Raw genomic sequence first — 23,128 nt, forward strand, 5'->3', positions numbered from 1 at the left:
GGGTCTCTGCAGCACAGGGCTTTGCATGTAGCAGGTGGGCTATGAACGTGCTCATAATGAGAAAAGTTTATTCTCAGATTCTATCTTGAAGTATCTGAAGGGAACCCATGCATTTTGGTGGTGTACAATCATTCAGTTGTGTCTAATTCTTCATGACCCAGGATGGGGTTTTCTTGGCAAAGATATTAGAGTAGTTTGCCATTTCCTTCTCCAGTGAATTAAAGCAAACAGAGGTTAAGTGACTTGCCCAGGGTCATTCAGCTAGTGTCTGAGACTGATTCCATCGAGTTACCTAATGGCTTTCCACCCATGTATTTAAGCCAACTATTATCTACATTAGGTCTTCCTTTGCCCCATGACCATTATTGGGCTTTCTGTTCATACGGGGAAAGGAGGGACAGAGACTTGAATAGACTTGAATGGTTTACTTTTGGAGAGAGGAAGACACATTTTATGACTTCAGTCTGCTTTTTTACACAGCATTCTCAGACTCAGAATCTCCTACAATGTCACTGAAAAATGTGGATCCACTCTGCTCGAAGCCTTCACTAATAAGGAATTCTTCACTTTCCTAGGCAGCCCATTCCAAATATGGACTACTTAGTAGCAGGAGGTTTTTCTTTACATGGAGCTGAAATCTCTCCCTGTGACTTTTGGGGGTAAAAAATCAGTGTAACCTTGTCCTTCCCAGCTGGTTCTCCCCTGCCTGTCACCAGGAGGGCTCACAAATGCACAGAGATGGAGGCTCTTCATGCACCTCCTACCCTTCCATCACTAAGTCAACCCAAAACAGGAGAGCCACAGAACACAGGAGGCAAGCCCAGCCTGAGGGGTGTGTTTGATTGTCACTTTAATCTCGCACACATGGCTGCATGCATTGTAAACATGATCTTTAGGCCAGGGGCTTTCATCAGTATTTATTTTTTTTTTTTACATAAAAGTTACACTTTTGAAATGTCTGCAGGGAGATGTCACTACTGGGATGGGTTAGTAGGGAATATATAGTACAATGTAACATGGGGAGAGGGGAAGGAACTTCAAGGAGGGGAGGCTCTAGAAAGGAAAAGGCAGGAGACCAGTGGCTTCTAGCTCAAACATGGGCTCACCACTGGCCCCTGGGCTACCCTTGCTACCCTTGCCCAGCACATGTATGTGGCAGAAGAGACTCACCTTCCTGTATGGAAACGCAATGAAACCTGATCCCTTCTGCCCTTTGAGGCAGCGCTTCCCTCCTCCCACTCCCCTCTCCCCTGTAAGAAATGAAATATGTATGGCGGTCCCAGGTCTGTGGCACTGAGCTGGGGAATGGTAGAGGCTAGAAGGGGAATTCTGATGGTGGGGTATAAGGAAAGCCCAAATTTTCACGAATAAATTAAAAAATACTGCACCTCACTCTATGAACTCATGCAATGGGCCACAGATCAGGGACACCTCAAGGATGGGTCCCTTTCCACCTATGACAGCTCAGTTGAGCCATCTGAGCTCACCAAGGCACTCGGCTCAGACCACAAATGGCCTAGGCCAGGAGAGGAGCTGGAAGAGCAGACAGGGCCAGAAGTATTCACCCTATGGCCATATCTTAGGTGGAACCTTTGCCAGCTCAAGTAGAGACACAACTGCGAAGATGTACATCCACTTTTCTCTCCATCTTTGTACCCTCCCCCCATGAGGGAGTGTTCAAAGAAAATAGGCCAGGATGAAGTGGTCCCTGCTCACATATAAGTATCTAGATTGAGAGGGTCAGGAAAGGGGATCCCCAACTCACTGCTGAGGAATTAAGGCCAGCAACAAGAATGAACCTGTAGCCGGAGTTGACTGTGGGGCAGGCACGGTATTTGGGGTTGATTTTTGAGGAAGAAACTCAAAAACTACACGCCAAGGTCAGCAGTCAGAGACTGACTCCCACAGGCCTATGCTGAAGCCCAGGGGTCATCTTACATTCCCAGGACCCAAAGGCGGGACCTCCCCTGGTCCCCCAGCACCTATTTGTTTCAGGGGTATATACACACACACACACATTCACTCTAACATTCAGTGGGTAACCCTTCCCCCCAAACTCAAGGGTCCAGAGGCAGATGTGGGAATGAAGCTAGAAAAAGACTGAAATGAAAGGACAACTTAGAAAAAGAGAAAGGAAACAGAACAAAAGGGGAAAAAACCCTCACACAAACAATACTGTTAATGAGCATCCAGGCTACAACGCACACTTTAAGTAATAAAGTGACTCTTTCAGAACTGCGGCTTGAGGTCTGCCCAACATTTCACAGATTCCTTTTTTTCTCTCCTATTTACAGAAAAAAAAAAAATATGACTTCTTGATAAAAGATGCCAAAGGGCCCTTGATGGACGGTAGAATGAAGTATCCTGGTTGTCTGTAACAAACAAAACTCCCACATCTGTTTAAATAATCAACAGATGCTGATTTTTTTTTTTGTTCCATTAATGTTAAAACTGGGGCTGCAAACAGCGAAAGCCCCAGAGGGCCACTCCACTGTCCCATGGGGGAGGGGAGCATTGCATGAAGCCCCTGCGTCTGCCACACTCCCACCCCTCCCCCTACCCAGGTCATGGTTTCATCCACCCCGAAGTCTCCTGGCTGGGATGTCAGCTTGTAAAAATGCACCAGATGATGAACAGCAGGAGCCAGGAATCTATTGCTGAAAGATTCTCTCCTTTTACTGTGAAGCCCTCGGTTTTGCCTAACCAAGAGGGTTTCTATTCCCTCCCCTGTTCCCCTTTCCCCCCAACAGCAAGCCTAAAATTCTCTCCAGATAAGTTTGCATCTCTCCTTCCTCATGGTCTTTGCTGGATTGTCAATCTATGTGACCAACTGTGTTGTCCATAAGCGGCATGGAAGGAGTGCTGATGTGGATTCAAAGAAATGCCCCAAATATCATGAGAAGCCAGATGTGTTAAATGAACAGGTGGAGAACCGACATTGTTCCACCATGTCAATTTCCAACAGTCATGCCTTCTTCCTCTCCTTTAGATTACTGAAACAGAGGCAGGGGGTCATCTAAAGTGAATCTTATTGAGAAACACAATTCTTCCTAAAGAAAGACAGAAATGGATTCAATGTGCAACATAAAGCTGGCAGGAAGAGCTCTGTTGGGATTGGTGGAGGTGGAATCATTCCAAGAGGCCTTAGAGGATACTAGAAGGAAGGCAACGGCAAGAGAAGAGGTGGAGAGAGGGTGGAAAGTGAAGCTTAAGGCACGCACTAAGCAGCCCAAAACAGAACTCAGGCTCAAGGGGGCTCACAGTCCTCCTGAGTCAGAAGGACACCAGGCTGGCCGGCAGCAGATTGTGAGGAGAAAGAAACAGACTATGGGAAATGTCCTTCATACCTATCCTTCCTTCTCTGGTGAAACTCTGCAAGTCAAGACAGTCTTCCCTCATTCCAGAAAATGAGTCTCTAGTATCTGAAGCTGAACTGGAATTTCTTTCTCTAATGGTAAAACCCTGCCTTACTCCAAGCCCCTCTCCCTGACTGTGCACAGCTTCTAAAAGAAGCCTCATAGGAAAAAATAACCAAAGAGGTGCCTTTTAAGTATGGGAAAATGATAAAGTATTAAGGGAGTCGGGGGGGGGGGGGGAGGGTAGTTTCCCTTTCTATCCCTAGAGACAGATCTATCTGTCTGTCTGATCAAATAGGCTGCTTCCCCTATGGAGACCTGATCCAAGTCTGAGCCACTCCAAGGTCATGTGGTTTAGGCCAGAACTTCTTGGACTTTCTCAATCCTGGCATCCATTTTTGAAAGTGCGGGACTATATGCAGGGACAAGAGAGAGGTGTCTTGACACCCTCTGCTTTTAGAGAGACAAGTCTGGAAGCAGGTAAGAGATGACACCTTGGCAACACACACAAAACAACCCCAGTCCAATGGTGGCCCCCTTTTGGGGACTAGGTAAATTCTGGCTATTTGGGAAAGTATCTCCTCAATTCTATCCTCAGCCTGTGCACACATCCCAAAAACAATCTCCACAGAGACCAGATCCTCCCTAACCTACACAACATTTTTTATATGGGAGCTCGGTCCTTCACACCAAGGGTGTTAAGGCTTCTTAGCCCCTTCTTCTATCCTTTCAGGAAAGACAAAGATATATAAGGGGGGGAGGGCTTGGCTAGGGGCTCCTCCCTCATTCTGCTGACTGGGTCTGGGATGACTGCATCTTCACAGTATTAAAATAGGGCTTGAAGACAAGCAGTCAATCATCCAAAAAGGAAAACACCAGGTCACAAACCAGTCACAAAACCTGAACGCGATCTGCTGGGGTCACTGACTTCTTCTGTACCCCCTACCTCCAAGTATGGAGCGAAATCTTGGCTGCATCCGGGAAAAATGGAAGTGGACGTGGAGAAGAATTTCCTGCACTGGCTGAAGGGGCTGGCCTCAGTACTTGGGAACTGCCGTCCAATTGGGCAGGAGGCCCAAGCACAGGCTATTTGGCTCCAAGAATTGGGCATTTGCAGACCCAGGGGGGGTGGAGGGAATGGGGGTGGGGAAGAGAATAATTTTTCGCCGCTGGGGTGAGTTGTCCAGTAACAGGCCCAAATGTCTATTCCAGTCTCATAGCTGCCTTCTGTGTGTCTCTTGAGCGATAATCTCGCTCACTGCTCCTCCTCCTAGGTTTTCTCTTCTCGATCTGTTTTTCGCCGTGTTATGTTCCGGGGTTTGATTTTGAGAGAGAGTTCCCATAGGGCCTCCTCGGCCAGGTGGTCACTGAAATCATTGAAGAAATTCACGATATCCTCGTTTCTGCGGATTTCGTAATGTCTGCAAAACCAGACACAAAAAAGGCAGATATCTGTTAAGTCAAGTCACTTAGAAGACTGTCTCCAAATCAATGTCAGGGAAACTAGAAAAGGGAGTCTGGTCCGAAGTGGGAGGTTGAATGAGATGACCTCTAAGGGCCTTTCTCTAAGCTTCTCTGATCTTACTCTCTGAATGACCCTGGTCCAAGGATTTTCTTAAGAGGCTTAAGAAACCCCCAGAAATACTTTCATCTCCCTTTCCAGGAACTTTGCTTCAAAGTCTAACTGTTTCCAAGGAGTGGAAGGAGCATGGCACTAGGGGGCAGGAAGGATACCTAAGATTCTAGTTTTTATTCCATGACTGTGACTTTGGTAAAGTCACTTAATTTCTGCAGCTTCTATTTACTCAATCTGTAAAATGGGGAAATACTAATTGCAGTGATGGTAACGACTCACAGTTATAGGGATGTGTAAAGATTTAAAAAGAGCTTTGCTCCACTACAACCCTGTGAGGAAGAAAAAGAAGCATTATTACCCCTGCTTTTGAGATGAGAAAGCTATGGCTCAAGAGAATTTGTGACCCAGTAATTTCATGTCTCCAAAGGCAGAGCAAGTTGTATTTTGGAGTTGCCACCCAGAAGGAGGGACTTTAGTGAGAATAAGGGGACGCTTGGGATGAAGTGATGATTCTCCCTTTGGATTTGGGACAGAGGACAAAACTATGGGGCTTGTACAGGAATTCTGGATAGAATCTGAGAGGGCAGATTTTGAAAATTTCAGAGAAGAGATGGGTAAGTGCTGACAAACTTAAATTCTACAGGGAAAGTCAGACTCAAAAAGGATGGGAAGCTTAAGAATGAAACTCTGAAGCTACAATGCACAATAATTTCAGTGAGAGGGAAAGCTGAGAATTGTCTAAAGATACTTTTGTGGATGTACAGGGAATTCACCACCCGAGCTAGATCTGGACAGAGAACAGAGGGCAAGTACAAAAACATATTCTGTGGCTTTGTAGGAACAGTGACAAGAGTGTTCAAGCATGGTATGAGCGGAGGCTGGGGAAGGTAGTGATGGTTAGCACGAAGGTTTTTGTGGTTCTAAGCTACACTGAAGAAAAGAAGAGCAGAGAAGGGGATAGAATCACTGCACTGTTTGGCGTCGATGAGATGAAGGACACTGGATGGTGGAGACAAGGTAGAATTGGTCAGCTTGCGTTACGCTTCTATTTTCTCTGCCAAGGAAAATTGGAAAATTCAGACTGAAAAGGACAGGACAAAAATAGCTAACAGTGAGTTGGCACCCAAGAATAAGTAAGGAGCACATATGTGCCTTTTATGAATCGAAATCACTTGGCTCTGATGAACTGCTCCCTTGGGTACACAACAGACTGGCAGACGTGATTCCACTATAGGGCATACATCCTAAGGAGGTCAAAGACAGGAAGAAAGGCTCCCGTGAATTTATCTCAGTCTTTTTTGTGGTAGCAAAAAAGTGGAAAAAAAAGTGACTACCCAATGAATGGGGAATGGATGAACAAACTGTGGTAAATGAATGAAATGGAATATTATTGTTCCACAAGAAAATAAATGAAGAACTGAGAGACACGAGAAGACCTGTAGGAATAGACACAGATTAATACGTGAACAGAAACAAGAGAACTAGACGCACCATAATGGCAACAAGGGTGAACCAAACCATCACCAAGAGGGATGCAAATTCTGATGGACTCTTATCAGTCTTGCTGCTGGACAACAGCTGATAAAACAGGACTTCTTCCTCTCAGTTAAGCAGTGGTGCACCACCAGTGTGGTCACTGAGCCTACCAGTTTTGCTCAACTATGTTTCTTCATTGTAAACGATAGCTTGCTGCTGGGGAGGTGTACTGGATGTATACTGGGAGGTACACTGTGTAAGGTAAACTGGAGGTATGCTGGAAGGGAATAATGGGAGGTCTACTGTGTAATATAGGCATGTTGGTGTCACATTGCAGTGTCGTAACAAGTTATCTAAAAAGATGTCAGTGAAATTTTCTTTATTTTTATTTTTTTAAAGACCTGGCAGATGTGACTGCTGAGCTCATGCCTGTGATGTCAGAACATTATGGAGAACAGGATACCAATACCAATTGGATATCTGGGGAGGAAAGCAAATGTTTTCCCAGTTTTCAAAAAGAAAGAACAGTTGTCCAACTAGAGTCCAGTGAGCTTTACTTTGATGTTTGGCAACATTCTGAAATGTATTATTCAAAGGGATAGTTAGTGAACATCTAGAAATGAAAGTGGAAATCACAAAAACAAAAAAAAGCCATGGTTTCTCAAAATTAAAGTCACGTCACACAAATCTTATTTATTTTTCTCCAAGGTTTACTAGATTGGTCGATCCCAGGAATGCTACAGATAGATCATGGCATAACAGAATCATGGAACTAGAGTCGGAAAGGACTTGAGAGGCTATCTAGTCCAATCCCTGCATTTTACAGATGAGGAAACTAAGGCCAAAGGAAGTTAAGTGACTTGCACAAGTCACAAAAGGCAGTAAGTTGGGATTTGAACTAAGGTCTTGAGACTGTTCTCTTTCCATTATACCATGTTGCCTCTCTCCAGAGTTTATCTAGGTTTAGCAAAGCATTAACAAAGAATAACATTCACACTATTAATGCGGAAAGAGCTTGGCTATATGGGAGTAAAATTCGGTGGATTCAGAAGAGGCTGACTGTTGAGCTGGAGCCAAAGAGCAGTCTTTAATGGTTCCATGTTATTTGGGAGGAAGTCTCCAGTGGGGCTTGTGTACTTAGATCTGTGCTGTTTCACATTTTATCAGTTACTTGGATAAAAGGAGATTTGGTATGCTTATAAAATATGCAACAACTCAAAGCAAGGAGGGGTGTCTAGTAAGTTGGGTGAGAGACCAAGATCCAATATGATGACAGGCTAGAAAATAATGGTGGGCTTGCATTGGAGATGAAATTTAATAGGGATAAACATAAATCTTACACTTGGGTTAAACAAAATCAGCTTTGTAAGTATCAGATTGGGGAAAGATGGCTGGACAATGCTTCAACTGAAAAAGAAATGGGAGTCTTGGAGGAGCTGTAAGCTCAATCAGCCAACAGGAATGAGACGGCAGCCAACAAAGGAAATTCAGTGTTAGACTACATTAAGAAAGGTGTAGCCTCCAGCAACAAGGAGAGCATTGTGCCCTGGGACTTTGCCTTGATCAGACTGCATCTGGAGGGTTGGGCTTGGTTTGGGCTCTCTGGACACTGACCAGACTCTGACCAGAACAAGGCAGCAGCATGGTGCAGGGTCCTGAACTCATATGCAGATTAGCTGAAAGAACTGGAGATGTTTATCTGAAGACAAGAAGAAAGACTGGACATGATGGCTGTCTTCAGGTATTTCCAGGTCTGTCACACTGGACTTCTCCTACCTGGATCCCGAGGAAAGAACTAAGAAGAATAGGTAGATACTGTAGAGAGGTTAATTTAGGGAAAATTTTCTAACAGTTAGCTGCCCCAAGTGGAATGGACTGCTTTGGGAGACAGTGGGGGATGGGTGTTCCCTCCAGTGAAAATCTTCAGGCAATGGAATGGTCTGCCTGACCACTTGTTTAGTGTCCTAGAAGGGAATTCTTCCTGCTCGGGTTGGGGGTGGTTTCGGAGGTCTCTTCCAGTTTCGTGACTCCCTCTTAAACCCCAAGGCTCTCGACTCCAAGTTTACCGGTTATACCACTATCTCATGTGGTCCTTTCAAAATACCTGCCCAAATAACTTACTTGCACTGAATTAATTACAAGGACCAAGTGAAATAACATATATGAAAAATGCTTCATAAACTGCATAGTTCTCTAGGACTATCGAGCTAGAAAAGCTTCAGGGCCAGGCTGGGCTACAGTCCATGACTGATGACAAATGTTGCTAAGACCAAAAAAGCTTTTCCCATGACGTTGGCCATCTGGTAATGATCTTTCTGGCTGCAGGCACTGATGAAATAATATTCCCTAAAGAAGGTCTGGAGGAGTTGGGTCCTGCACTGGTGATGGGCAGAGCTGTCCCCCAAGGACACCTTGGAAGCATTAGGGGGTGATGACTAGTTGGGGGTTGTGTCAGAACTTACGCCTGCTGGAAACATCTCATACTGTCCAGGATGTTGAACTGTTGCCAACGTTTGGAAAAATTCACTTTCCCATCAATGTAGTCTGGGTTTCCAAGGTGAACAAAGGTGAGATCCTGCAGAATCAGGCCCCTAGAATGATGAACAAGGTATTTGATTAATGTAAAGGGCTAACCTGATTTATAAGGAGTTCTGGGCAACCAAAGAGCTTGTGGTAAATTATCTGTGGAAGTTAGCTGCCATTGTTTTGCTAGACTATACTTATTTATTATAAGAGAGGGCTGGGGGCAGGTGGGGTGGTGGGGGTGGGGGTGGTCCAGTGAATTAACCGGTGGGTACTGCTGCACAAAAGATGTCTTTGAAAAAGGAGTGGCAATGAAATATTAGTAAATACAGAGAAGAGAGTATAAGGATATTCAGAAGGAGATAGACAAGCAGGGCAGTTTTGTTACCACCATGTTAGATTTAACATGAGGATGGAGATTAGACCTGTGATATCAGTGGTATAATAAATTCCCTCTACCAACTCAAATTAGTATGTTTTCTTCAACTTACAGTCTCAAGAGGGCTGTCCAGAGCACCGGAAGGTTAAGTGACTTGCCCAAGGTCACACAGCCAGTAAATATCACACTTGCATCCAAGACTTCCTGGCTTAGAAGCCAGCTCTCAATCTACTATTTAACAACTGCCTTTCTAAATATAATCTGTACTTAAAAAGAAACCCCAAACTGCATTAAATGGAAACTCAGCTTCATATACAATCCTGTTTTCTGTTCTTTGTATACTGAAATACTCATATTTGTTGAGTGGCTAATAAAAGAAAATTCATATATTTAAAAAAACATTGGGTCAAACGAAAAACTTTGTGGCAGGCAGCTCTTGCCAAAAGAATAATGAATGGATTTGCTTATATATCTACTCCTTGTAGGTATTCTTTGTCCATCAACTTGGGAGTTTTGTTTCCTTCACGCAGTTTTTCTGAATGTTAATCACTTTGTCTAGCTGCCACCCCTACCCATTTGGAATCTGGATCCTGTCTGTGCCGCCAACCAGCAGGGTGACCATGAGAAGCTCACTTGACCTCTCTGGGCCTCAATGTCCTCACTGTAAGAGGAGGAATTGGGCTAGATGCTCTCTAAGCTACTTCCTGGTTCTAAATTCTGTGAGGTCTCTTTGAGGGGCTGGAGCGTCATGAATGGCCCTTGGGTGGTAAATGAAGGGCTTACCATTCATAACTCAGTTGTTCTTATCAAATTCACACAGGCTTGACTACAGGGAAGTAATTATGTCCTTGCAGTGGTAATCACTTTATGGGTTATCTGTGATTGCCTATGAATATGGGAACAATTAAGTAGAATGATTTCCCCACTTAATTGTTAACATCAGGCTTTAAAGTAAGATGGGGAGAGAGGGTTCACCACAAATGATAATGGAATATAAACAAAAAGTTCTCCTAAGAAGAAACGTAAAGTATTAATAACCATTAAGAAAGTGTCAAAATTGTTAATCATAGAAAAGAAAATGGAAGCAAATCTGTTATACTCATAAATGAGACAAAGGCAACAAAAGATGAAAAAATTCTATAGTAGTGGGGATGAGGGAAAATAGGTCCAGCATGGAGCTGCGAACTGGCCTAATGATTATGCAAAAAAGGTGAAAAAATGGGTCATATTCTCTGGTCCAATGCTCTCACTACTAACTCAAGGAAATTCCTGACAACAGACCTATGGGCATAAAAAGATTCCAAGCAGAACTATTGGTAAATTAAAAAATAGAAACAAACTGCTCAATGACTGGGGAATGGCCGGAAAGATTATGAGAGATGAACATAATGGAAGTAGGAATGGCAGCTAGGGAGCATTCAAAGAAATATGGGGAAATACAGATGTAGTGATACAGGGTGAACACAGCAGAGTCAAAAAGAGAATATAGACAATTATTTCAGGCAGCTCTGTGGACTTGAGTCAGGAAGACCTAGTTCAAACTTGGCCTCAGACACTTAGTAGCTGTGTGATCTTGGGCAAGTCACTTAACTTCTGTTTGCCTTGGTTTCCTCAGCTTCGAAATAGGGATAATAATAGCACCTACGTCATAGGATTGTCATGAGGATCAAATGAGATGAATCCATAAGGCGTTTAGTATAGTGCGGGCAAGCAGTAGGTGCTACATAAATGATTAGTCCCTACTCCAAGTAAATGGAGACAACTTTAAATGGGCACAGAATTTGGAAAAAAACCCCAAACCATTGGATTACCATGCTTACACAAGGGGCTTCCATTCAGAAATACACAGCCCTTTCTTTTAAGGGACGGGAAAGTTGCATGATGTATCAGTTGCAACCACGTTTATTTTCCTTGTTTTAGAGGATGCAATTGGAATTATGTAGAGGTTTGAATATGTGTTGAAACAAGTTACCAATAAAAAATTTTAAGATGAAATAAGTTGGGGGAAGGATTATGAGAAAAATGATGACTGGATTAGCTGTCCACCATGAGAGAGAGCTCAGTCTTGGGCACCACAGCTATACCCTCCCTCACCCAAAGGTCTGGATATTTGGATCCTGATGGGGCCCCGATGGGGCAGAATGCACTGAATGAGCCACCTGACTTCAGGATGACAAGGGAAGGTGATTCTCTCTGTGGTGCCATCTTAGCTCTAAGGAGCAGTCTAGAGATATTTAGTAATCACGGAAGGAAATCCATGAAAGGACTTGGTGATGTTAAAGCTAGCACATAAGACCCCTTCTACTGGAGAAAGATTCTTATTTCAAGGTTCAAACTTCATGGTTAGAAGCTAAGGTTTTTATGCAGGAAGGGGTGGAGGTTAATATTTCTCCTATTCAGAGGAGAAAAAATCAAGTTCTGAGCTTGAGGAAGATACTACTCACAGGTATGGGATACAGGGAGGCTCCACATCAGAAAGAGCTGCCCGATAGGCTCGGAAGGAGGAAGAGCTATCAATCAAAGTGCAGTACTCAGCCAGACCCTAGAGGAGGACATAGGACAAAGAAACAAATATGAAAAAGCAGTATGGTGTAGCGGTTAGAGCACCACACTATGAGAAGGAGCTTCCAGTTTTGGCTTGATTACTAACCAGCTGGACGACCTTGGGCAAGACAAATGATCGCCTGAAACCTCCTTTTCCTGTCTGTATGACAGCTGGCCAAGGGCCCTCTGGGTTTCACATGATACATTTTCATTCTAAGATACCTTCCAGCTCTGACATGCTACAAGTCCAGGAATAAGTCAACTAAGATCCAACATCTTTCCAAGTCAAAATCCTTGGTGTAACTGAGCCCAGGCTTATCTCTTATCAAGCAGGAAAGAATTTACAGCTTGATGTTCATGAAATTGTGGATCTATTTGCTGCATGGACCAGCTGGTACTGCTCTGTTCCACAGACACAAGCCGTGCTCCTCATCCACAGGCGTGCCTGTAGCCACTGCTTTACCACTGGTTACAATGAGGCACTGAGACAGAGAATGAGAACCACCATTCTAGAAGCATATTCCACTGATGGCTCGGTGGGGTTATTTTCTTACAATGACAGCCCAGGTGTTCATTCATGTATTTCTTTAGTGCATACCTATAACGTTACTAGATGCCATGAGCGGGTAAAATAAGAAGTAAAAGATAAAATGTTTGCCCTTGTGAAGTGACTATAGTTGGGGAGATGAGGTGAAACCTGCAACAATGAAGCTTTATCTCTTTCCACCTGCTCATTTAATTCCTAGCTGAAAAGCTGTTTCCTTCAAGAAGCCTTCCCTGGTCCAATATCTCACATATTGCCTTAGTTCAGGCCCTCGACTACTGCAGTGGTCTCCTAACTGGCCTCCAGTCTATCTTCTCTAGTTCACAGCTCCCAAAATTGATATTACTGAAATGCAGGTCTGACCATGTGCTCCCTCTGCTCAAGAAATCCCACTGGCTCCCAACTGCCTCCAGGATCAAATACAAACTCCTCTGGGCCATTTGGCATATAAAGCTCTTCCCAGTCTGGCCCCAGTCTACCAAGCTCACTGTATGCTATGTTCCTTCATGCACAACCTGGCCTGACTGCTGCTCTCCAACCATGACACTTCATCTTCTATTTCAAGCCTCTGTACAGGATAGTCCCGATGCCCGGAATGTGCCCTCTCCTCACTGGTGCCCGGCAGAGTCCCTCAATTTCTTCAAAGCTCTACACGAGGCCTATCCTGGTCCCCCTGACACTAGCGCTTTGCACCTAGGAAATAAAATGCAAGACCAATTATGTCACTTTCCTACGCAAGAATCTCCAATAGCTTCCTATCTATTACCTAGAGGATCAAATACAAAATCCTCTGCTTGGCATTCAAAGACCTTCCTTACCTCCCCCACACCTTTTCAATCTTCTTATACCTTGCTACCCAAAACTCACTATTCAACCCAGTGACACTGGCCTCCTTGTCTCTCTGACTCCTGGTGGTTTGTTTTGTTTTGTTTTTGGCTGCCCCTTGTGCCTGCAATGCTCTCCCTCCTCATCCTGGCCTCTTGGCTTCCTTTGAGTTCCAGCCAAAATACATCTTCTACAGGAAGTCTTTCTCAACCCTCTTCTAATTATTTCCTGCATCTGTCTGTCCGTACTTACATGTTTGCTTGCTTGTTGTCTCCCTCATTATACTGTACATTCCTTGAGGGCAGGGACTCTCTTGCTTCTTTTTGCATCCCTGGTACGCAGCACAGGGACCAGCACATAGTAGATGCTTAATAATAAGTGCTTATTGACTGACTGGTTGATGGACTTGCTTTGTGCATATTTTACATTACTTTCCACAGGGTGTCAGGGAAGGGACTGTCTTATTTTGGTCTTTGTATTTCTAATGCCTGGCCCAGTGTCTGGCACATGGGAGTCCATCGTGCTGTGGTAGAAAGGGTGCAGAATGGGGAATCAGAGGCCCCAGGTTCACATCCCTGCCAGGCCACCTCGTGATATCTGTCATGTCCCTTCACCTCCCTCATGTGTCCCTTCAGAGTTTCCTCATTTATAATGAGGTTGGACTAGATGGTCTCAAGCAATTTTTCAGCTCTGAAATCTAGGATTTTCTAGTACTTGTGTCCAGGTGATTGTAATTCCCTTCAGCTCTAAATCCTACCATCGTAGTGATTCTGCCAGCTGGAAATGATCTCTTCTTGATCTGACCTCACTGAACCCTGGCTGATTCACCAGAATGTCCAATCAGGCAGGGCTGGTGGTCTGTATGCCTTAGGATTAGGACAAAATGAAGCAACCTCACTGGTTCATTCAATCCATCAGCATTTATTAAATGCCTACAATGTGCTAGGCATTGGGGTTCACTGCTGTCCTTCCTCTCCTTTGTCTTAAAAATCCTAATTTCCCTTGAAGTTCAGCACAAAACCACCTCTTACATGAGGTTGTTTCTGGTTCTTCTCCCCAATACTCCTTCTTTACTTCTCTTCTGTACCTACCCCGCAACCCTGCACCTTTTGGGAGGTATTTATCTCCAAAAGAAAACTTGTTAAGGGTAGGGACTGTTTGATTCTGACTTTGTATTAACTGTGTTCTATAATAGTATCTGGTACACATGAAGTTATGTAAAGAGAGATTCTGAAAATTACATACTATTTTGTAAGTTCTTCATTATAGGATCAGAGCTTTAGAGCTGGGGGGCCTCAGAGACCCCCCTCATTTTACAGACGAGGAAACTGAGGCCTGGGAAGGTGGAGAAACTTGATCATGGTCCCAGGTAGTAAGTTCGTGTTTTACAATCCTTTGTCTCTGCATCCCTGGTGCCTTGCAGGCGCTTAATTAATAAATGTCGGCTGACTCGACTAAATAAAATTCATCGCTGAAGATGACAACAATCAGAAATTCTCCACTTTGCCCTTCAGACACTACCACCACTTATTAAGTGCTGACTGTGTGTGTGGTACCATGCCAGGCGCTGAGGGAGGCTCAAAATTTAGCCCCCAGAGAGCTAGGCTTATATCTGACTCATGAATGCCTTGGGGGTGTATAGTAAGTCCATGGATGAATGAGGAGCTCCTTTCTTACTTGGTGGTTATTAAAACTCCAGAGGCAGAGGCCGTTGTTCAAGCTCACCTCTGAGGTCTGTTTCTGCCACTCCAGCCTTCGGATGGGTGCTGAGTCCAGTGCTGAAAGGATGGCCAGATAGGAGTTGAAGTTATTTAGCTTCCTCAAGTGCTACAAGAGGAAAGAAGCCTTTGTTACTGAGAGGACTAGTTAGCAATGAAAAACTTCTGTGTGACCCAAAGGGCCGTTGTAAAGAATAAGCAACATAGGCTTTGGCTAAGCCTGCATCACCTTCATGATCTTGATAAATTTCAGAAGCAGTCGTTCCCTGTCCTGGGCTTTTTCTTGCAGCATGATTATTGAACGAACCCTGTGAAATTGGAGTAAAAACAAGACTGAGGTCACTCCTAACTTGGTTTTGATTCTGGGCTTCCAATCAGCAGAGATGTGACTGGCTGGTCTTCTTCCGACAAGATCACCCATCCATCTCTATCTAATCCATCTCTCCCTTCTTTCACTCATCCTCTTACCTACCTGGTACTGGTTGAAAGATAAAGAACACTAAATTAAATTTCATAAAGGGGATTTGAGAGAGAAGAAAGAGAGAGAAAGGGAAAGAGAGAGGGAGAGAGAAAGGAGAGGAGAGAGGAAGACAAAGACAGAGAGAGACAGAGAGACAGAGAGGAAGAGAGAGGCAGAGAGAGGGAGAAGATTCCATCCTTGCTCTTGGGAAATTTATAAGTCACTAAGGTAGATGATGTACTGGAAGAATAATGCAGAGAAACATATTGTCCATGGACCCCAGGTTAAGATACATCATCTTGGAGCATTCTTTAGGATCAAAATCCTTTTCTGATACAAGGGCACTCCCCGACCTTTCTTCAGTTGAATAAATTAATGAAGATGATGAAATGCATTGGCAATGGAAGGTAGTTGTCTGTCAATGGTTTAAAGATGTTTAGATGTCTGACTTCCTAGCTATAGACTAAGACTAACCCTTCATTGAGAGGAAAGGAAGTTCTTCAGAGCGTGCAAGATCAAAGCTAAACTTTGGATTTCCAGTTTTGAAATGAAAATATACTCCCAAATGCTCAGAATCCCAAAGGAAAGTCTTGAATGGCAGCCTAAACAGAATCACAATTCATGGAATGGCTGAGTGTCCTTCCCATATTTACAGAGATGGAAACTTATTCTATTTAGGGGGTGGCTAGTCTGTTCCGGTTGGCTTTGGTTTCCTTGCCCACAGAATTATATGCCTATAAGGTAGTTTCATTCGGGGAATCAGAAGAAATTTCAAAATGATGAGTGCTGTCACTTCATCATTCCTTCCAAGTATTCCCAGGAGGGTATGTGCATCCACGCTTGGCCGCAAGAGTCTCAGGGCCTGTGGGTCTGGGAAGTGCAGAGAGCTGAAGGTGAAGAGGCCCCCGCACCCTTCCTCACCAGTAGGACATGTTGTTAAAGTGCTCAGTAAACTGCGTCAAGTTAGGGCTCTTCTCTTCGTTCTGCTCTTTTGCCCAAAGCAGAACTTCTGGGATCTGAAAGGAAAAAGGAAGCATGAAATATTCAGACAGCTGGAACACTGTGGTTTTCCTTGCCCAGTCCTTCCCTGATGGCACACAATCTGCCTCCAAAGGCAGGGGCAGTCCCAGGCATGGCTTCCATCTTCCTCTGGGCCCTCCCCTCCCTCTTTCCCTCCTCTGGGGACCACGCCTGGGCCCCTTACCTCTATCTTATAAAAGAGCTCAGCATCTAATAGCGTTAGCTGCTCAGCAATCTCATGGCTGTGGAAGTCGTGCAGAGTCCCAGGCCTGAAAGAGATGAGGTGGGGCAAGGAGTCAGTATTAGCAGACCTGGAGTGGCGGAAGATCAGGATGGGAAGAGACTTACAATGTTAAGCCTGGATGGGAACACAGACATGATCTGATCCAAATTGTTCATTTCAAAGATGGGGCAAATAGAGGCTCAGTGGGGCAAGTGACTTGACCTGGGTTTTGTGGTTGTTTTACTGCTATCACCTTCTCCTCTACTGCTCTACACTCCAGAAAAAGAGAAACCTGCCTCTTCTTCCCTCAGAATGCATGGTTTGATTCCAGCCTCCCTGGTTCTTTATGACAGTTTCCAGACAGCTGAGGGAACACTGACCAGGAGAGGTATCTTTGGGAAGGTGCTCACTCCAATACAGCTCAGTATTCTGAGGGATGCAGTGGGTCTCACCTACCTTCCTGATCACAGTTTATAAAGATTAAAAGCAACTGAGGCTGAATCTGGGATCTCACTTGTACAAGCTTTCAAAGAAGGAAACTTCCTCTACAAATACAGGTTGTAAATATATTTTACATTAATTTAATAACTTTTCAGTGTACATATAGATGAACATACATACATGTTGCTGCAAAAGTTATCAGTGCAGTGTTATTAGTGTGCTGAAGATTTTTTGGGACACCCATATACAACTTCCTTTAGAAGAGAAGTGATTGTAGGGGTGCTCATGGAGTAATCTGGTCGTTACTATATGGAGAGGCACATGGTGGAGTGGATCGAGGTTCAACTTTGGAGGAAGTCAGAAAGGTCTAGGTTGAAGTCCTGCCTCTCCCAGAGACCAGCTGTGTGACCCTGAACAAGGGGCTGACTCCTTCTCTCAGGGACAGTAATTACATGACACAACTTCCAAAGTGGCAGTGTGTTCTAGGATTGGCAATCTGGGAAACATAAGGGACTGTTCTCTAGAGGAACCCTGCTGTAGGCTCGCCAAAGCACTTAAGTCTTAGAATGCGGGACTTGGGGTAGAGGGGGCAGTGGATAGAAATGTGGGTGGGAAAAGGCTGCTGAAAAAGTAGTGATGGATGTCTCACAGTTTCAGAGCTGGAAGTGATTTCAAAGGCCACCCAGTGCAACTCTCTTATTTTACAACTGAAGAAAGAGAAGCCCATTGAGGCTAAGGAATGCCCAAGGTCACCCAGGTGGGAAGGGCCAGGATCTGAACTCAGGTCTCCTGACTCATAGTCCAGTACACTGTTTTCCCTCTCCCCTGGCTCAGGGGCTGGTCTCACCTGGCAGCCACTCCTCGAGCAGCCAGGGGCTGGTCAGAGTTGGCACACTTTAGCATCTTCTTCTGGTTTACTTTGTCCAAGATATTCTTCCGGAGAACTCGGGCGAGGCTCAGTTCCCCACTGCACACTAACCGAAACACTAGCTCCATCAAGAGCTTTAGAATCTCTTCGGTCAGTTCCACCAGGCTGAAGTGTGATAAAGAGACCCACATCACCCAGAAGAAACAAGTGCAGAGTCACTTATGACCTACAAATATCTATCTCAAAGAAGTGGCCAACATGGGTCCTCGGGGGCCAAGGCTAGCTTCCCAGGAGAAACTGTCAAAGCCATCATGAGCATCCATAACCATGGTAACAGTAAGAAAAACAGACCTTGAGTGGCACAGGGTTCTGTGAGAGGGGCTCACCATGAAATCAGAGGTAGGGCAACAATTACATTGCCAAAATAAAATGTTTACAGATTTAAAAGGCAGAAAAACTGCGGATTACTGTGCACATAGGATCTAGGGCTGGGAAAGACCTTTGCAGTCATGGAGTCCAGCATCCTCTTTTTACAGATGAGGTCCAGAGAGGGGAAATGATTTGCCAAGGGTCACATGGATAATAATCAACAGTCAACAATGCTGGGATGTCTTAGGTTTAGGGGTTTTCCCCCCTTTTCCTCCCTTTACTGCTTCTAGCTTTCAATTCCATTTTAAGCAGCTCTTGGTGGCTCATTAGGTCAATTCAATTTAAGGAACACTTATTAAACTTATCATAGTGTACAAGATCCTATGGGTACAGAGATAAAAGGGGACATAAAGGGATCCCTTAAAGATCTCATGAGCTGGTGGAAGAGATAACTGAGGCATACAGGTGCTATTACACAAGGTTGGATGAATAACTACAAAGGACAACTCCCAGAGTGCTCAGACATTTGAGGAGACAGAAGTTACCTCAGCTAGGGGTGGGATGGAGTGTGGAGAGTTCAAGAATGGGCTTCATGGAGGAGGCAATGTCCAAGTTTGTCCTTGAACCAGGGGAAGTGGAGAGGAAAAAGGAAAGACTTTCAAGGTATGGGAGTAAGACAGAGTGAGTAAAGGTACAAAGGAGCTATAGCACTGTGCCTGGCACATGTTTAATATGCTCTCATTCATTCATTCATAGGAGATGGGAAAGAGTACAAAAAGTAAATAAACCAGTTTGGCTTAATGACAGGTTATGTGAAGGGGAGCGGTAGTAGATAACGTGAGAAAGCAATGTTGTTGACAGATCATCATGGGGCTTAAATGTCAGGAGAAGTGTATGCTTTATTTGGAAGGCAATGGGAATCCACTGAAGGCTTTTGAGGAGAAAGTGATCTGAGTTGTTAGGAAGGTTACACATGCATTGGTGAGAATGATGAATGGGAGAGGGCAGAAGGAGTTTCTGGGCTGCCAACGTTAGCCTGGGGCATCTTGGATTACCTTTCCCCTTGGGCACCTAGCATGTTACTCCAGCATCACACCTCACCTTTGATTTTCTTTCACAGGGCAATGTTCCTAGTTAAAAGAACCTGCCTTATGGAAGATCGTGCTCCAGAGAATTCTGGGGAGTTCCATTTCCTTTCCTGGATCTGCATCCTCATCCCACAACTTAGAGAGAGGTGCCTCCACGCTTCTGTCCTTGGCTCTGTCTATATTCTCTCTTTTGGTGATTTAATTATATCTTCTACTCAAATAACTTCCATATATGTACCTTTAATCCCAACCTTCCCCTAGACCTCTGATCCCATATGTACAACTTTGGGCTAACTCTCTCCATCTGTTCTGGCCCGCTGGTTTTTCAAGCTCAACATGTCCAAAAACAAGACTCATTGACTCCCCTCCAAAACTTGCCTCTCCCCCATATTCTCCACTTCTGTGTGTAGGAGGGAATCTCTCAGTCACCAAGACTATACATAAGTCCCAAGTCAGTTTTGAATCTTTCCCCTTATTTCCCATAAGCTATCAATTACTAAATCCTATCAATGTTACCTTTGAAGCATTTCCTCTCTTCAGTCCCAAGATTTTCATGGTTCTTTGCCCCTAATCACATTCTGCCTTGCCATCAGGAGATTGTGAATTCCTGAAGACCCAAGTGTTTGTTGCAGATGTCTTGTATCTCTAGGACTGACATGGTGCCTTACATACTGTAGGTACTTAATAAGTGTCTGTTAAATGAAGGAATGAGCTCTTTCCCTGATACTGAAGAGCCTCATTACTCTGGCTGAGGCAGGTCAGCTCGATACCCTCCCTCGCACAGAACAGGTTTTAGATAGGCAGAATTATCATATGAGTATATCTTTAAAGGATGCAATGTAGCCTAGTGGGTTTGAACATAGTAAAGATACAGGCCCTGTCTCCCATTAGCTTCTATCCCTGGCAGATAAGTGAACAGACAGAAAAAACGAAGAAAAATTGATCAAAAGCCATCACAGCTTGTATGTCCTGGCAATATCACTATAATCCTGGGAGGCAGTACTAGGTACGGAGAGAAGAGGCAGATCAGTCTAGGGGCAAACCCTCCCAGGGGAGGAAATGTCTCAGAATACCAAAAGTCTAGAGAATTAGCCCTGGGCTTATGTCCTGTCCCCAAACCCGCTCCCTGCTGAAGACAAAGGGAACAAGAGAGCTTACCACAGTTCATCCACCACCCGCACCAGCACGAAGAAAGTATTCTTGCTGACTCGTTTCTTGAACGTGTCAGGGAAGGGGCAGAATTTCTCATACGTAGAGCATGTGCTAAGGAAGGTAACTCTCATTTTGATTCAGCTGATGGAAAGGGAGGAGATGAAGCCCCTCAGGTCTCAGAGAACCAATCTGGCTGGGCTCCAGTCAGCCAGCGCCAGAGGGCAGGGGAGGTCAGCCCCCTTGGCCAGGCTCTAAGAGTCCAATTCTGCCTTGAGGAGCACCAGGGATATAGAGAAGGATCAAAACAAAAACAATTGTTGAAAAGCCCTCATTAACCAACCAAAGACTCTTAGGATTAGAAGGGACTCCAGATCCAATTTCCTACCTTGTGCAGGGATGTATTTTACATTTCCAGAGAAGGGAAGCTCACGGTCTTATAAGGCAGCCATGGCTGGACCTGTCAAAGCCAGCTGCTGTCTTGGGCAAAGAGAGACAACATGGTGTCATGCCCTGGATCTGGAGGCAGATGACCCAGATTTAACTATACTGGTTCTGCTGCTGCATGCCACCTGTTTGATTTCAGGTAGATCCGTCTGAGTCTCTGTTTCTTCATCTGTAAAATGGGGATGTCAGACTAGATGATTTTCAAGGTCATTTCTAACTTCAGATCCAGGACATAGTGTGGCTCCACAAACTCTACCTCTCTGTGAGTCCCTATACTCATATACTACTTATAATTTGGCTTTTAGGAGCTTTCCCTCCCATGTGATATTTGGAGATGTTGGTCTCCATTTGGAAAGAGATCACCCTAAGTCATCTCTTCTCTAGATTGACCATCTTTGGCTCCTCTGACCATTCTGTGAGGTGCCATTTTCAGACCAGCCTGGCCTTCTTCCTCTAGGGCTGTTACAGATCCTCTATGACCCATGTAAAAGGGCACCTAAAAGTGCATGGAAAACTCCAGGTCAGGCACAGGTTCTGTGGACTTGTCTTAAAATTATTCTGATAACTCTATTTCAACATAACTGCTCTCCTTTATCTTCCAGTGTATTTTACTTTGTGTATTTAAGAACTATATCAGAGAAAGGATTCACAGGCTTCACCAGACTTGTCAGGGAGGTGGGGTCCAGGAGTCATAAAAGATGAGGAAGCCTTGCTTTAGAGTATGAGACAGTGTTGGCATAATGGATAGAGTGCTAGCTTTGTAGTCATGAAGACCAGTCTTCAAATTCTGTTGTGCAGATTGCTACTTATGTGATTCTAAGCCACTATGGCTCTGATCCTTGGTGTCCTTCTCTGTAAAATGAAGAGGGACCAGATGGCCTCTGAGACCCTTGGGCCTAACTCTATGATCCTAGATGTTTAACTCTTGTAGAGCACGCTGGGACAATCATCTCATTTTGTTCTTCAAATGCTGGGCTGGAGGCAGGGCACAGATGGCTTCATCAGTGTAGGGAGATGATTCCTGGTGTGGATCACTGAAGTAGATCCACCACTTGTTTTGAACTGCCAGTAGAGAACTGCCTGGGGCACTGAGTGTGGTCCCTTCCATCATAGCTCTATGAAGGGGCTGAGGCTCCCCTTAGCCTTTTTCCTTAGCAGCTGTTCTCACCCAGCTGGCTCATGTCGAGCTTCAGGCCAACTCAAATGGCCAGGTCTCCTTTATTCACGTCAATGGCTGGTACGCTGGGTCTCGTACAGAGGATGTGTTTTTAGGATTGACATTTACAAGACTTAAAGGAGGGCCAGAAGAGGAGGCTCTTCCCAAAAGGGGGTGCTGCAGAGAAGGGGTGAGTAGAGACACCGAACCATGGAAGCAACAGGGCCACAGGATGGCCACAGGGCATGGTGATGGTCAGTGGAAGTGAGATTCTCTCCTTGTGCTGAAACAGTGATTGCATCTGTCCAGCAGATGGAAGTGTTGAGCTACGAGGCTGGCAGGTCTATCAAGCCAGCCATCATAACTTCCCTGGGAAGCTTCTTGCAGGAAATGTGGGTTCTGGTGGGACCAGCCCAGTAGTCAGTGCCCTCGGTAAGTCTCAATGGAACGGCTGCATCAGAGAGGAGGAAATGTTCTTTATGATTCCTCTTTCACAGTGAGCTGAAGTTTGCAGATCGCTTTTACCCACTGTTTCTAGTTCTGCCTCTGAGGCCTAGTAGGACGAGTGTGTCTCTGCCACAGCGCAGCCCTCCAGATACCTGAAGAGAGCGATCATGCTTGATGCTTCAGCCAATCCTTGCACGCCATCTTCAAGTCCTTCACCCTGGCCAGTCAGTGACTGGGGGAGAGTTGACTCTAATGAGACCAATTCATCTCTATAGGACTTTGAGGTTTACAAAGGGCTTTCTTCAGAACAACCTCAAAATATCTATCTCACTCAGAGTCTTAGCTGGTAAGTTATCAGGACCAAGGTATCTACACAGTTTGACTAGGCTTTGTAGACCATGGGCTGCTCTGTACAGGATTTGAGAGGACCACCCAGTATCAGGCCTATACTTCTAAGTCCTAGCAGGGGTGTGGGTGTGGGGAGTGTGCTCACACAATTGCCAGATTATCTAGAAATGA

General features: G+C 44.8%; 1 protein-coding gene across 4 annotated transcripts in view; it reads right to left on the minus strand.

Annotated features, from left to right (window-relative positions):
* Positions 1 to 3,942: 3,942 nt before the first annotated feature.
* Positions 3,943 to 23,128, minus strand: part of RAPGEF1 (Rap guanine nucleotide exchange factor 1) — a 190,326-nt gene continuing 171,140 nt past the window's right edge. For all 4 annotated transcript variants that reach the window (XM_072632772.1, XM_072632771.1, XM_072632770.1 and 1 more), the window contains 9 exons: positions 20,569 to 20,661; positions 17,933 to 18,118; positions 16,606 to 16,690; positions 16,323 to 16,417; positions 15,171 to 15,249; positions 14,949 to 15,050; positions 11,755 to 11,852; positions 8,871 to 8,999; positions 3,943 to 4,777 (listed from right to left, as the gene is read on the minus strand). In XM_072632772.1, the coding sequence (XP_072488873.1) occupies positions 4,627 to 4,777; positions 8,871 to 8,999; positions 11,755 to 11,852; positions 14,949 to 15,050; positions 15,171 to 15,249; positions 16,323 to 16,417; positions 16,606 to 16,690; positions 17,933 to 18,118; positions 20,569 to 20,661 (1,018 nt within the window). In that variant the 3' untranslated portion in view covers positions 3,943 to 4,626. The remainder of the gene's footprint in view (positions 4,778 to 8,870; positions 9,000 to 11,754; positions 11,853 to 14,948; positions 15,051 to 15,170; positions 15,250 to 16,322; positions 16,418 to 16,605; positions 16,691 to 17,932; positions 18,119 to 20,568; positions 20,662 to 23,128) is intronic.

The sequence above is a fragment of the Notamacropus eugenii genome, chromosome 1 (assembly GCF_028372415.1).
Source record: "Notamacropus eugenii isolate mMacEug1 chromosome 1, mMacEug1.pri_v2, whole genome shotgun sequence".
Lineage (NCBI taxonomy): Eukaryota > Metazoa > Chordata > Mammalia > Diprotodontia > Macropodidae > Notamacropus > Notamacropus eugenii.